The sequence below is a fragment of the Vespa velutina genome, chromosome 1, assembly GCF_912470025.1.
Source record: "Vespa velutina chromosome 1, iVesVel2.1, whole genome shotgun sequence".
Taxonomy (NCBI): Eukaryota; Metazoa; Arthropoda; class Insecta; order Hymenoptera; family Vespidae; genus Vespa; species Vespa velutina.
This window is the reverse complement of record NC_062188.1, coordinates 6,235,602-6,247,858: the sequence shown is the minus strand read 5'-3', so window position 1 is coordinate 6,247,858 and position 12,257 is coordinate 6,235,602. Positions and strand designations below refer to the sequence as shown.

The window sequence follows — 12,257 nt, the reverse complement described above, 5'->3', positions numbered from 1 at the left end:
ATATCAAATTTATTTTCTTATAATGTTTATCGATTATTATTATTATTTATTTATTTATTTATTTTCTTTTTTTTTATTGATTTGAAATATTTTTTTGATAATTTTTATTTAAATTTCACAATTCATAGTGTTTCCTCATGTGGATCATTAAAAAACAAAAAAGAAAAAAGGAAAAAAAAAGAAAAAAAAAAGTAAAAAATCATAAGTATATCGACATAAGTTAACTACTTACTGTATTGATAAATTTCGATTGAAAAAATAAAGGAAAAAAACAAAAAAAAAAAAAAAAAAAGAAAAAATGGTAGGAAAATTCGTATCATGAGTCTCGTTCGATATTATAAGGCAAGGGGTTAATATTTTACGCGTAGCAAGTAAGAAGTAAAAAAGATGGAGTCCTTAGCGATCATTATCCTTAGCTTCATCGAAAAGTATAATTATCGTTTATTGTTAAGTTACGAATGCGTGATATTTCAAGTCTTTATATGTACGCCTATTTGTCAGGCTTATTCAAGCTTTTTCTGAGAAACTAGTATTCAAATAAAAGACGTCATTACGTTTGAATTTTTGTAATCTATTTGAATGATCTATCCTATAAAGTTTCATCAATTTTTCTTTTTATTTTTTTTTTACAATTAGCGTTATGTGTCTAATATTGACCAACTTAATATACATTTAGGCTAGTAGAAAGAATTATTGTAATTATATTAAGATGAGATCTATTCTATGAAGATCTATTCTATCATTTAGATATCTTTTTTTTTTTTTTTTCTAATAATTTCTTAGCATTTTGTCTAATATTAATATGATATAAATGAGAGAATTGTTATAATTAGGATAAGATGAACTATCCTATGAAGATTCATCAATCTAATCTCGATATATATTTACCTTTTTGTGATTTTTCAATATTGTTTTTAGTATTAGCTAATCAGATACGTTCAGATTGGTAAACAGGGAATTACTATAAATTGGATAAGATGATTTATACATACATACATACATATATATATACATACTGGTTGAGTTCTTTAAATTGAGAGATCAAAATATATTAAACAACACATTTTTAAAAAGAAGATTTCGAAAAAAAATTATTTAGCCTTGGAAATCAAATATAAATCAACTTTACTTCTTTCAATGATAACCTATAATATTTGTAACATTTTATTTTACATAAAACAAAGAAAGAAAAAAAAACAAAAAGAAAAAACTTGCTTGACAAATTTTTTTCCAGCGTCAACAGTTCAATATTTTGTGATATTTAATATTGTTCAAGCAAAAAAGTTTGAAGGATAGAAATATAGGATGGAATGGAACAGAACAAGATAGGATAAGATAATAAGACATGGTAGAATGGAAAATGACAGAATTAGAAAAGAAAAATATCGAATAGAGTCAAACAGAAACGAATATAATCGAATTAGATATGTACAGGGCCGAATGGTAATGAAAGAGATAAATACGATCGATTAGGATAGAATAGGGAGATAGAATATAGTCAAATAAGATCGAAAAGAATCGAGTAAGACTGAATAGGATCGAATAAGACAGAATATGATCGAAATAAACCGAACGAGACAGAATAGGACCGAATAGGATTGAAAAAGGTCGAATAGATCAGAATAAATTTGAAATTAAGGATCAAATTGGATCGAATAAGACAGAATAAGATTGAAATAAGACGAATGAGACAGAATAAGATTGAAATAAGACGAATGAGACAGAATAGGATCGAAAAATATCGAATAGTCCAAATGGGTTTGAAATTAAATGAATAGGATTAAATTGAACCGAATAAAATAATAGTATTGAATAAGACAGAATAAGATTAAAATAAGACGAATGAGATAGAATAGGATCGAAAAATATCGAATAGTCCGAATGGGTTTGAAATTAAATGAATAGAATTAAATTAAACTGAATAAAGTAATAATATCGAATAAGACAGAATAAGATCGAATTCGATGGAATAAGAATCGTCTGGATGGAATATGTTCGAATTGGGTCGATTAGAAACGAATAAGATCGATCAGATTCAAATAAGATCGAATAGGATCGAATAAGATTGAATAGGATTGTATAGTTTTGGATATGATCAAATAAAAATGCAAAAGAACTAATTACGACTGAACACGATTGAAGAAAATCGAAAAGGGTCGAATTAGATTAAATAAAATCGAATAATACTAAGAAAGATCAAATTCGATCTAATAGAATCTAATAGGGCCAAAATAAGATTAGAACGAATGGGATTAAATTATGTCATGTCTTAGACGAAATCTAGAGTTCTTCTATTCTAACAATGCAATCTAATTCGAACCTATTTGATTCGGTACGATCGAATTCGATCCAATTCTATACTTTTTGATCCTATTCGATCCTGTAGTCTCTAATCCAATCCTAATTGACCACCCTGGGTCTTAATCCATTTTCTTCCTATTCGATTTCCATGTCGTTCGATTTTGTGCCGTCACATTCTATAATTTTACCTACCATAACTTTTTACCTAAACATTGATTGTATGAATGTAGAGAGTTTGGAAAAAAAAGTGTTAAAAAAAAATTCTTTTATTTTTATTTTTATTTATTTTTTTTTTTGGACGTAAAATAATTGATATATTTTTATTTAATATGATGTATATATATATATATTTTTTTTGTTTTGTTTTCATATTGATTGGTTCACTACATTTAAGCTGACATACAAAAATATTACTGTAATTATGATAAGATATGAAATTTATTTTGACGAATTATCGATTCATTTATCTGATAGGTTACTATCAAATTGATCTACAAAATAACAAGTATATCTTTTATTGATACAGTACTTGCAGTTAATGCGTGTTTGATTAATAAAATATAATATTTATTCTTTTACTTTATTGTTCGTTACAATGTTCTTATATATTTTTCAATCACTATTATGTTCTCCGTGATTGTCATACGATAATACTGAGAATAGCATTGTCTAACCGAAATATGCAACACTGATTCATTTATCAGTAAATTATTTATTCCTTTCTATTGATTTTTTTTCAACGTATAAGAAATATATATATGTATATGTATATATATATATATATATATATATATATATATATATATATATATATATATATATATAAAATAAGTTCTCATCGATTCGATAAAATTTTGAATAAATCTTCGGAACAATCGTTGTTTAATTTAAATAAATAAAAAAAAGAAAAACAGAGAAAAAAAATAATCCATAGAGAAATATTCAGAAAGATTAAAACAAATAGATCGACGATGATACCGAAGATGTTAAAGTTATTTTTTATTAATTAATCGAACATTAACAATCGAGATTATTCGAGAAAATCATAGAAAAATTTTGAATATGTATATTAAAAAGGGGTTTTCTTAAATAAAGACAAAATGAAATAAAACTAAACGATAAAAGTCTTACGAAGTCATTTTATTCATTATGTTAATAAAAAGTTATTTTATATATCATTCAAACTAAATTGTTGAAATAACGCATTTTAAAGTCTCTTATATGTACGCGTTGCTTTCACTCCTGTATTGCTCTCCGTTAAATGCTGAAAATGATAAAACAATGATTGTTTTTATCTTATTCTTATCATCTTAAATTACGTTTGATATTCTCTCTCCCTCTTTCTCTCTCTTTCTCTCTCTCTCAAACACACACACAAACACACACACATACACGCACGCGCGAGTACACAATTTTAGATCGATCATACTAACAACTAGAAAAAGTAGATCCTATATATTATAATGTGATGGAATACTCACGACGGTCATGTCGGTATCCGTAAATTCGTAAATTCGAACGCTTTTTACACCTGAACTCAATTTAGTTTCCGTCACAAATTTATCACCATCTTTAGTAGTACGACTCTGAAAAAATTATATCGACGTTTATTTAATTTATTTTTATCCGAGTTAAAAATAAAACCTAAGAGAAATTACGCTAAGTATAACTTTTTTTATACTATTTTAAAATAAAGAATAAATAAATAAATAAATATATATATATATATATATATATATATTTATATATTACACACACACAAGTACTGATAATAATGGCATAACATTAGGTTTTGCCGTTTTTCTAAATTCTTTTTAGGATTATACAAAATAGATAAGATTTTTTGTTAAATCGAAAGAAATATCACAAAGATAGCAGAATATGAAAATGAATATAAAGAAGAAAATGATCTAGATGATGACTGACCTTGAGGGTACCATTGAAAGATGGCATCTTCTCGTCGTACTCCTCTCCTAATTTGAAAGTTGTCAGAGCAGTTTTGCCATTGCTCTCAATAGAGACTGACCATTGGTCACCATTTTGAGAGATTTCGATGATCGGTTGACTGTTCAAAAAGGGTTTCGCCGTTTCGTACTGTCCAATAGCTCGGAGATATTCCTCGAAATTTTCTGAGGAGACGTATTGATACCTTCCATTGATCTGCACCATCTTTCTTCGATTTTATATCTTCTTTTCTTATTTAATTAATTAAACAATTAATTAATTAATTTATTTCTCTTTTTGCTCTTTTACTTTTTTCTTCCTCCTTTTTCTTTTTTGCTATCGAACTGTTGTCTTCTTCTCTGTTGCAAGGTGGTAGTCGCGTTAGCAATAAGACGTCGAGATTGACCATCCGCTGCTTTTATAACGATTCTTATGGGAGGGGGGATCGACCCCTTCTGTCTTTATCGTTTGCTCGATCATTCTCACTTTGTCGATCACATATGTCTCACTCTATCTATATTGTATATACATACGTATGTATATACAATATATACATATATATATATATGTACATATATATATATATACATATATATATACTGTATGTACGTCAACGAACGCATGCACATATACATACATACATAACGCACGTACATCAGACAAAGTTGTTCAATCTACAATGATCTGGCACAAAGAGTATTTCGTGGATTATCGTCGATAAACTAGACTTTGAATCGATATTTATCGTTAATAATAAATTCGTCTATATATATATATATATATATTTGTTTTTTATTTTTCTTTTTTTACTCATAATACTAACGAAAATTAGACGTAACAAAAAATTGACAAATTTCACGTTATCGCGTGTTATTAATTTAAAATTTACATTTTTCTCTTTCCACCGATAATTCGTATAAATATGAAAAAAAAAAAAAAAAAAAAAAAAAGAAAAAGAAAGATCTATCTTGTGATCATGAAAAATCGATCCTCGATTTAGAGCATACACAATATTAACATACAATATACGAGAGTTCGTCGTTCTCGCTAATTTAACTAACTACTTTAACTAGACAATTAACGTAACGCATTAGCAAATTGGAGCAACGAGTTGAGATTGACCGGTCGGTCTATATTGATAATGTTTCTCAAAATATATCTTGCGTATAATATATATATATATATATGTATATATTTATCGTGGCCTATAATCATGTGAAATTTATTATAATATCTATAAGAATATACGAGAATTACATAATGTATTTGATAATTAGGAGATATATAGAATTTGTTTTGTTTTTTCTTTTTTTTTTTTTTTTCAAACAATGATAATCATTATCAAAGAGAAAGTAATAACATAAAAAAATATTTGACACACTATATCAAAGTCTTTGACTCTTATATATTTTATTTCTGGCCGTCGTGTTCCCTATCATATCTCTGCTGTCTGTGATTTTAATAAAGCCGTCCCCCTTGGGGGAAGGAGAGAGAAAGAGAAAGAAAGAGAGAGAGAGAGAGAGAGAGAGATAGAAATAGAGAGTGAGAGTGAGAAAGAAAGAAAGAGAGATGAGTTTGGTATATGCATGAATTCGAGTTGACGTTCGCACTTAACGGACACGCAGCCATATGTATTAAGTACACCATCGCTCAACGTTGTATGAACAGAGTTGTGTCGTCTAATCAAAAAAAATAAATCAAATATAAAATGTAAAAAATACTATTCGCTTATCACCCGTATTATACTTTTTACACCATCTTAATAGATATATTAAATTGAAATTGATATAATTTAATCGATATTAATAGAATAAAGGTAAGAAGTTTGTTGTTATTTATCGTAAAATACGATCTTCTCTATACTATCGTCTTTATATCGTGATACAATGCACGATAATTAATCCGCAAGTGTAATAAGAATTTTAAATGTATTCTAAGAATATGTTTACGTAATTATAGATATATACGTAGAGTTATCAAAAATTCAAGAAGATTTTAATATAATATTAAGATCTTTTAAATGCATCGTTAACTGAGAAATCTATTTGATTTAACGATCAGAGTAAATTTCTTTCTTTCTTTCTTTCTTTCTTTCTTTCTTCTCTCTTTTTTTTTTTTCTCAAGTTAGGGAACAATATAATACGGTGGTACTCGAGGCTATGACGTCGGGTCTTCCAAGCTATAAGTACGGCCTTGAATTGACAGCTAATTGCCAGTGATGACCATACATCAAAGACCTAGACGATCGGCAGTCACGTGATCTTCCGTTTCATGGGATGAATGAGCTTATTCCCATTAAGGAACCGTACGAGCTTCACGTACGTGTTAACACGTATGTGTAGCACACCTACAAAATCCTTCGAAGTGGCCCGACGGCCAATTGAATTTGTTGCAAGTCTTCCCCTTTTGTTGATCGCGGTCCGCGGCATGATCGATATACAACGGCATTTTAAAAGCACCGTTTGATAAGCGAATGATACTTTGCAGTACCGTGAATTTGCGGAAGTTGGCACTTGTACCGACGTGTATATCCCGATTGGACGACGATCGCACAGGGGGACTCTTAACGCTCGATCGTCGAGAAAGCAAATTTGCTTTAGATTAGACTCCGAGAGTATTGTAATGAGATATGCGAATCTATATTTTTCTTTTAAGAAGATAATCTTTCTTTTTTCGATCAAGAAAAAAATCTGACATACTCTTTTGTTTTTTCTTTCTTTTTTTTTTTTTTTTCTTTTTTTTTGTACATACGATTACGATATACTTTCTTAATCGTGATCTTTTTGACAAGGGCCTTCATTTTGAGATCGAAAATATGATAGAAGATTCTAAATTCAGATAAATTCTAATCTTCATTAGCTTGATAGCGTGTTGACAATAATGTATTTATATAATATTTAATTATTACCAAACACTGGACTTTGTTCTACGGTGTATAAAATAAAGATGATTATTTAAACGATAAAATAACGAATGGATCTTCATCAAATATGAATGAACAGCGACGAATGAAAATTATGACAGCCGAATGTTGTAATAGTAACAGTTTTATTTGCTCTCATTTGCAAAAGATTAAAGATTTGTCCTTTGGTATATTTAATATGGGCTATCGACTAAACTTCATTTTGGCTTGATTTATACGTTTAACTTAGTTTTGCATTTGATCGATTATGCGCTACAAGCTTTCAATAGCTAAAGCTATCAATTATGCTGTGTGTATGTGTGCGAGGTGAAGTTAAAGAAATGTAAAATTACATTTTACATCTTTTGTAAAAGTAAGAAGATTTGAAAAAAAAAAAAAAAGAAAAGAACATAAAATATAGTTTCATAAATCTATATCCTCGTCGAACTCTCGTACTTTTCTATTGATTATATCAATAATTCTATTGACAAATCACGTACACGTACCGCGCTTTTATGTGCTCATCTATATAAATTAATAATAAATATTTGTATCTTAATAATTTAACGTTAGAACGCAAAATAGAAAGGAACGTGCATCGCTACCTTTCATTCATTTACGCATTCTTTTGTACATTAAAGTAATGTAGGCAGTTGAGAACATCATCAATATTAAGTACATTACGTTTCGGTGCATGAAATATGAACCGAGAAATTACAATCTGCATAAACAAAATAAAAGAGGTATAAAAGCTCCTATTGCTACAAAGACAGGTAACATAACAGAAGAATCATCGATGGAATAAGGATCTGGAGTACGAGGTCCACTCGTATGCCTACTTCGAACCGTTGATTCTTCTTCATCCTCCTGTATATTGTGATATTCCTCTGCTTCTTGAGGAATTGGACCTAATTGAGGAATATCTACAACATATATCATATATTAAATTACATCAAGATAAAATTATTCTTTTTGTATGAATTACATAAATTTAGATAAATATTCACCTTCTATTTTTCCTTTAATAACTGCAATTGCATTTATTTTAGGATTGTCTCTATAACCCTAAAATGATAATCTTTTATTAGAAATATTTATTAAAATTTAGTCTGAAAACATTTATATATGTATATATATATATAAATTATTACTTTTATAAATTCAACTCTTATTTTTCCTGCTAATATATCAGATTCTTCATCATTATATATCAATTTACCATCTTGCACTTTGAATGGAATATATTCGTCATGTGCAATACCTCTGCCAACTCTTTCAAAAATATCTAAATCTGTGACTACCGTATGATCTCCATTTAATACAACATCAAATACCTGACAAAATAATATAATTAAAATATCATTGAATTATCAAACATATTATATTTACAATTATATCTTAGATATGTAATAAACAAATCTTAGATATACCTTCATGTTTGGCGAATTAAAATAAACTTCACAAAACTTTAGGACCATGACATATTCTCCATCTTCGCTTATAGGTATATCGTATCCAAAAGTACTATGATGATAACGTTCTGTCTGATATAATATTTGATCCGCGCTATTGACGCGTCCAATGAGTAACTGTTTGCCATAGTCAGAAGCAGTACCGACTTTTCCCATTAAAGGATCTCTAGCATAACGAATTCCATAACTATCGGTGTGAGATTCACCTCCAGCGTTTACTGCATATATCACTTCTAAACAAAATGAATCTAACACACAGCTGCTCAATATTACTGTACATAACAAGAATAAATGTAACCTCCATTTTAACGGACACATTTTCACCCAATAGTTATCATACGAATTATAATAATTCAACTTTTTTGATATAACAATATGTTCATGACTCGTTTCTTTTAAGTTAAATCGTTCAGTGAACGATGGGGGTTAAGTTTATAAGGCGTTTAGAATAAAACCTGTAAAAAATGATCTACGTAAGATCATATAAATAATAAAAAGAACTGCTAAAAATAATAAACATATAATTTGAATGTCTTAGAAACTGTAGATAATATTTAAATTATTAAGAGAAATTATCATATTTTAAAATTCACATGCACCATCGACAGTTGCTAACGGCCATGATTATTATCTATTATCAAAGCCGTATATTCATCATACTTGGCATTACAGTATCGCATACAACGCCATCTATTTAAAAATTAGTACAATTACAAAATCGAATTATCTTCATTTCTGTCGATAAAGTAGAAAATACAAAATTTCGATTGATCTATTGAGTATTACATAAAAATTTATTTCTAACCTAATTGGGTTACTGTTCTGGACGTGAACGACGATAGGTAAATATTGCAGTGGATTGTATGTAAACAGAAATAAATTTTTGCGATTCTTTATTGTTACAATATTTAGTCAATATTATGACGGGAATTAATAGATTAGACTTGCAGATTTAACTAGAATTATTCTGACTTCTTGTATCTTTCGATAATATTTATAAGTTACGATTCTTAATAATTTCGTATAAGTAAAAAAATTATATTTCGTATAACTTTCGTATAACTTGAAAATAAACAAAAGAACATCTGTCGACATCCCCTCCCTTCTAATTATATTTCAGGTAGTTCATAAATGACTATCTGAATGACTGCTGCTACGTTTTACATGTCATACGTTTTGGTATTTAACGAAGAACGCTCATTTAATCGTTCATAACATCAAAACTAAAATTTTTATTTGAAACTTTGGGAACATATTCTTCAATAGTTTCATTAACAATTTATGGAATAAAAAAAAGTTCAATGTATATTGGAAAAGATTTCGGATTATATTTGTGCTATAAAAAATATATTTTTAAATCATCAGTAACAATAATAGTATATGAATTAACATATCAAATGAATTATAATATTGATTAAGACATTGCAAATTTAGATTGATGTTATAAATAATATATTTTAAATTCTTGATTTTACTTGAAGCACATTCTTAAATATTTAAATCAGATATATAAAGAGTATTTTAAAATAAATTTTTTGTATTTTATACTTTTTGTAAAACATAAGAAAGCAGAGATATTGTAAAAAAAAAAAAAAAATTAGAATTTTTTTCTTCTTTACATCTTTATAACCAGCCGATATATTTCAATTTTTTAATTTTTCTAATATTTACATTTGATAGGATTTATGTATAGGGAAATAATTTATCAATAAAATACCACTTCCAGCATTTACTGCATATCATTTCTAAATAAAATGAATCTAATGCACAGCTATTCAATATCATTTTAAATAATAAGAATCTCCATTTTAACGGATACATCATTACCCAATAATTTATAATAATAATTCAATTCTTTTCAAATAACATGTTCATAACTTGTCTCTTTTAAGATTGTTCACCTAACTTCCGTTACTAATGTATGCGATTACAGCGACAAATATGGACAAAACATGAACTACAAATAAGAACTACAAACGAAACACTGTTTTCACTATGCATCTATTTAATCAGTATACAAGTTTGATAGATAATAACCCTCTCGCGCGTAATTAAACAAACGAGTTAATGTATGATAAAAATTTTCGCATGTAATAAAAATAGTATTAGATTTGATAAAAGTAAGAAAAGACTATATGTCAAATTATATTTTTCTGAAGATAGATTAATAGAAAGGTGTTTTTTAATTGTACGAATTTAATATTTTTTGTTTCTAGTAAAATTTACGTAAATAGCTAATGCGTATTTAAGCAAAATTAGGTCAATTTACTTGCGATGGTATATAAAACATATAAGAGACAATAAAAAGAACAGTAGAAAGTAAGCAATCTGATCCATATCTTGAATTCTGAAATATGTGGATATGATGATGAACATAAGTTGAATAGAAAATACAGGTATTTAATTTTCTAGCGTAAATAAAAATAAATAAAGAAATAAATAAGAAGTAATAAGAATAAGTAAAAATAAATGAGCATGAATGAGAACAAATAAGAATAATAAAGAAATTAGAATTCTTTATTGCCTTTCTCTAAGAAATTATTTTAGAATCCTATTATATCTAATTAATCTATCTACAGAAATATGATTAACAATGGAAAATGTAAATATAAATAAGCTTTAGTTAGAAATAGAAAGAAAAGATTCTGAAAACACATTAAACTATATAGCCATTCGTCTGGTAATCCTTGAATCGAATTAGATTTCGATAGATCGCAAGTAATACCGACACAAGTTTCATCACATGGAGATTACCGCATGTGGAGACTCATAAGCTGATAGTGACTACTCACCATTGGCGAAAAAACATACTAACGGAAAGATCAGTCCTTGTTTAGGGATAGCAGAATCGTCACAACATTAGAAATTCTATTATCATTATTGAATATTCATGTTTTCGAAATTTAAAATATTATAACAGAATTCATAATAGGACTTAATCACGCCCTCTAATACGCTCATGAATATCCTCCCTACTTTATATGCACGAAGAAAAAGAGATATTCTTTATCTGCATATTAATAGTTAATTATCTTTTATTTATATTGACTTTATTCAATTTTACTTTATCGACCGATGATAATAGATTTCTATCAAATTGATGATACAACAGATTTTTTATTTACCGACTGATGTTAAAATTGATTCCTGCCTATCGATAAAACAGATTCCTATTAACGAGAATTTGAAATATATATATGTGATTCTTTGAAAGAAATAATGCACAACATAAAGATGCAACATTATTATATTATTCTAAGTAATAATTGTTTAATTTACTTTTATATTTACTCTCTTCAATAAAGCATTATATATATATATATATACCGATAAATTTATCAGATAAGAATTTTATTTTCGAAAAAGGAACAAAGAAAAAATAAAAAAGAATATTTAGGAAATGGCATTTCTCTTTTTTTTTCTTTTTCTCTCTTTCTCTCTCTTTTTCTCTGAAATCGCATACACTACGAGCGAAAGGAGATGAACAAGCCGGCACGCGACACAGTCGATGACGATTTCATTTAGACATCTGTGAAAATGAAATTACGAATGTTATTCAATTTTTTTTATATTTGGCCCATAAAAAGTACGGTAAGTATAATTTGTGGTTCTTACATATACGTGCCATGATATATGTA

General features: G+C 27.6%; 2 protein-coding genes across 2 annotated transcripts; both read right to left on the bottom strand.

Moving 5' to 3' along the window:
* Nucleotides 1-3,422: 3,422 nt before the first annotated feature.
* Nucleotides 3,423-4,725, bottom strand: LOC124949153 (fatty acid-binding protein homolog 6-like). Its single transcript, XM_047493797.1, has 3 exons — nt 4,228-4,725; nt 3,783-3,887; nt 3,423-3,565 (listed from the first exon to the last, which is right to left on the bottom strand). The coding sequence occupies exons 1-3, from the start codon at nt 4,468-4,470 to the stop codon at nt 3,509-3,511; spliced, it is 405 nt and encodes a 134-aa protein (XP_047349753.1). The 5' UTR covers nt 4,471-4,725; the 3' UTR covers nt 3,423-3,508.
* Nucleotides 4,726-5,525: 800 nt separating this feature from the next.
* On the bottom strand, nt 5,526-9,268 carry LOC124949144 (malectin-A). Its single transcript, XM_047493786.1, has 4 exons — nt 8,578-9,268; nt 8,299-8,481; nt 8,155-8,212; nt 5,526-8,070 (listed from the first exon to the last, which is right to left on the bottom strand). The coding sequence occupies exons 1-4, from the start codon at nt 8,935-8,937 to the stop codon at nt 7,862-7,864; spliced, it is 810 nt and encodes a 269-aa protein (XP_047349742.1). The 5' UTR covers nt 8,938-9,268; the 3' UTR covers nt 5,526-7,861.
* Nucleotides 9,269-12,257: the final 2,989 nt, after the last annotated feature.

What these genes read in the sequence shown, in the direction of transcription:
- LOC124949153 (XM_047493797.1), bottom strand. Translation starts at nt 4,470, where the DNA reads ATGGTGCAGATCAATGGAAGGTATCAATACGTCTCCTCAGAAAATTTC. An exon ending in CTTTCAATGGTACCCTCAAG is followed by an intron (nt 3,888 to 4,227) that starts GTCAGTCATCAT and finishes TAATTTTTTCAG; the next exon opens with AGTCGTACTACTAAAGATGG. An exon ending in CGGATACCGACATGACCGTC is followed by an intron (nt 3,566 to 3,782) that starts GTGAGTATTCCA and finishes TATCATTTTCAG; the next exon opens with CATTTAACGGAGAGCAATAC.
- LOC124949144 (XM_047493786.1), bottom strand. Translation starts at nt 8,937, where the DNA reads ATGTGTCCGTTAAAATGGAGGTTACATTTATTCTTGTTATGTACAGTA. An exon ending in TTAATTCGCCAAACATGAAG is followed by an intron (nt 8,482 to 8,577) that starts GTATATCTAAGA and finishes TTATTTTGTCAG; the next exon opens with GTATTTGATGTTGTATTAAA. An exon ending in TATTAAAGGAAAAATAGAAG is followed by an intron (nt 8,071 to 8,154) that starts GTGAATATTTAT and finishes TATATGTTGTAG; the next exon opens with ATATTCCTCAATTAGGTCCA.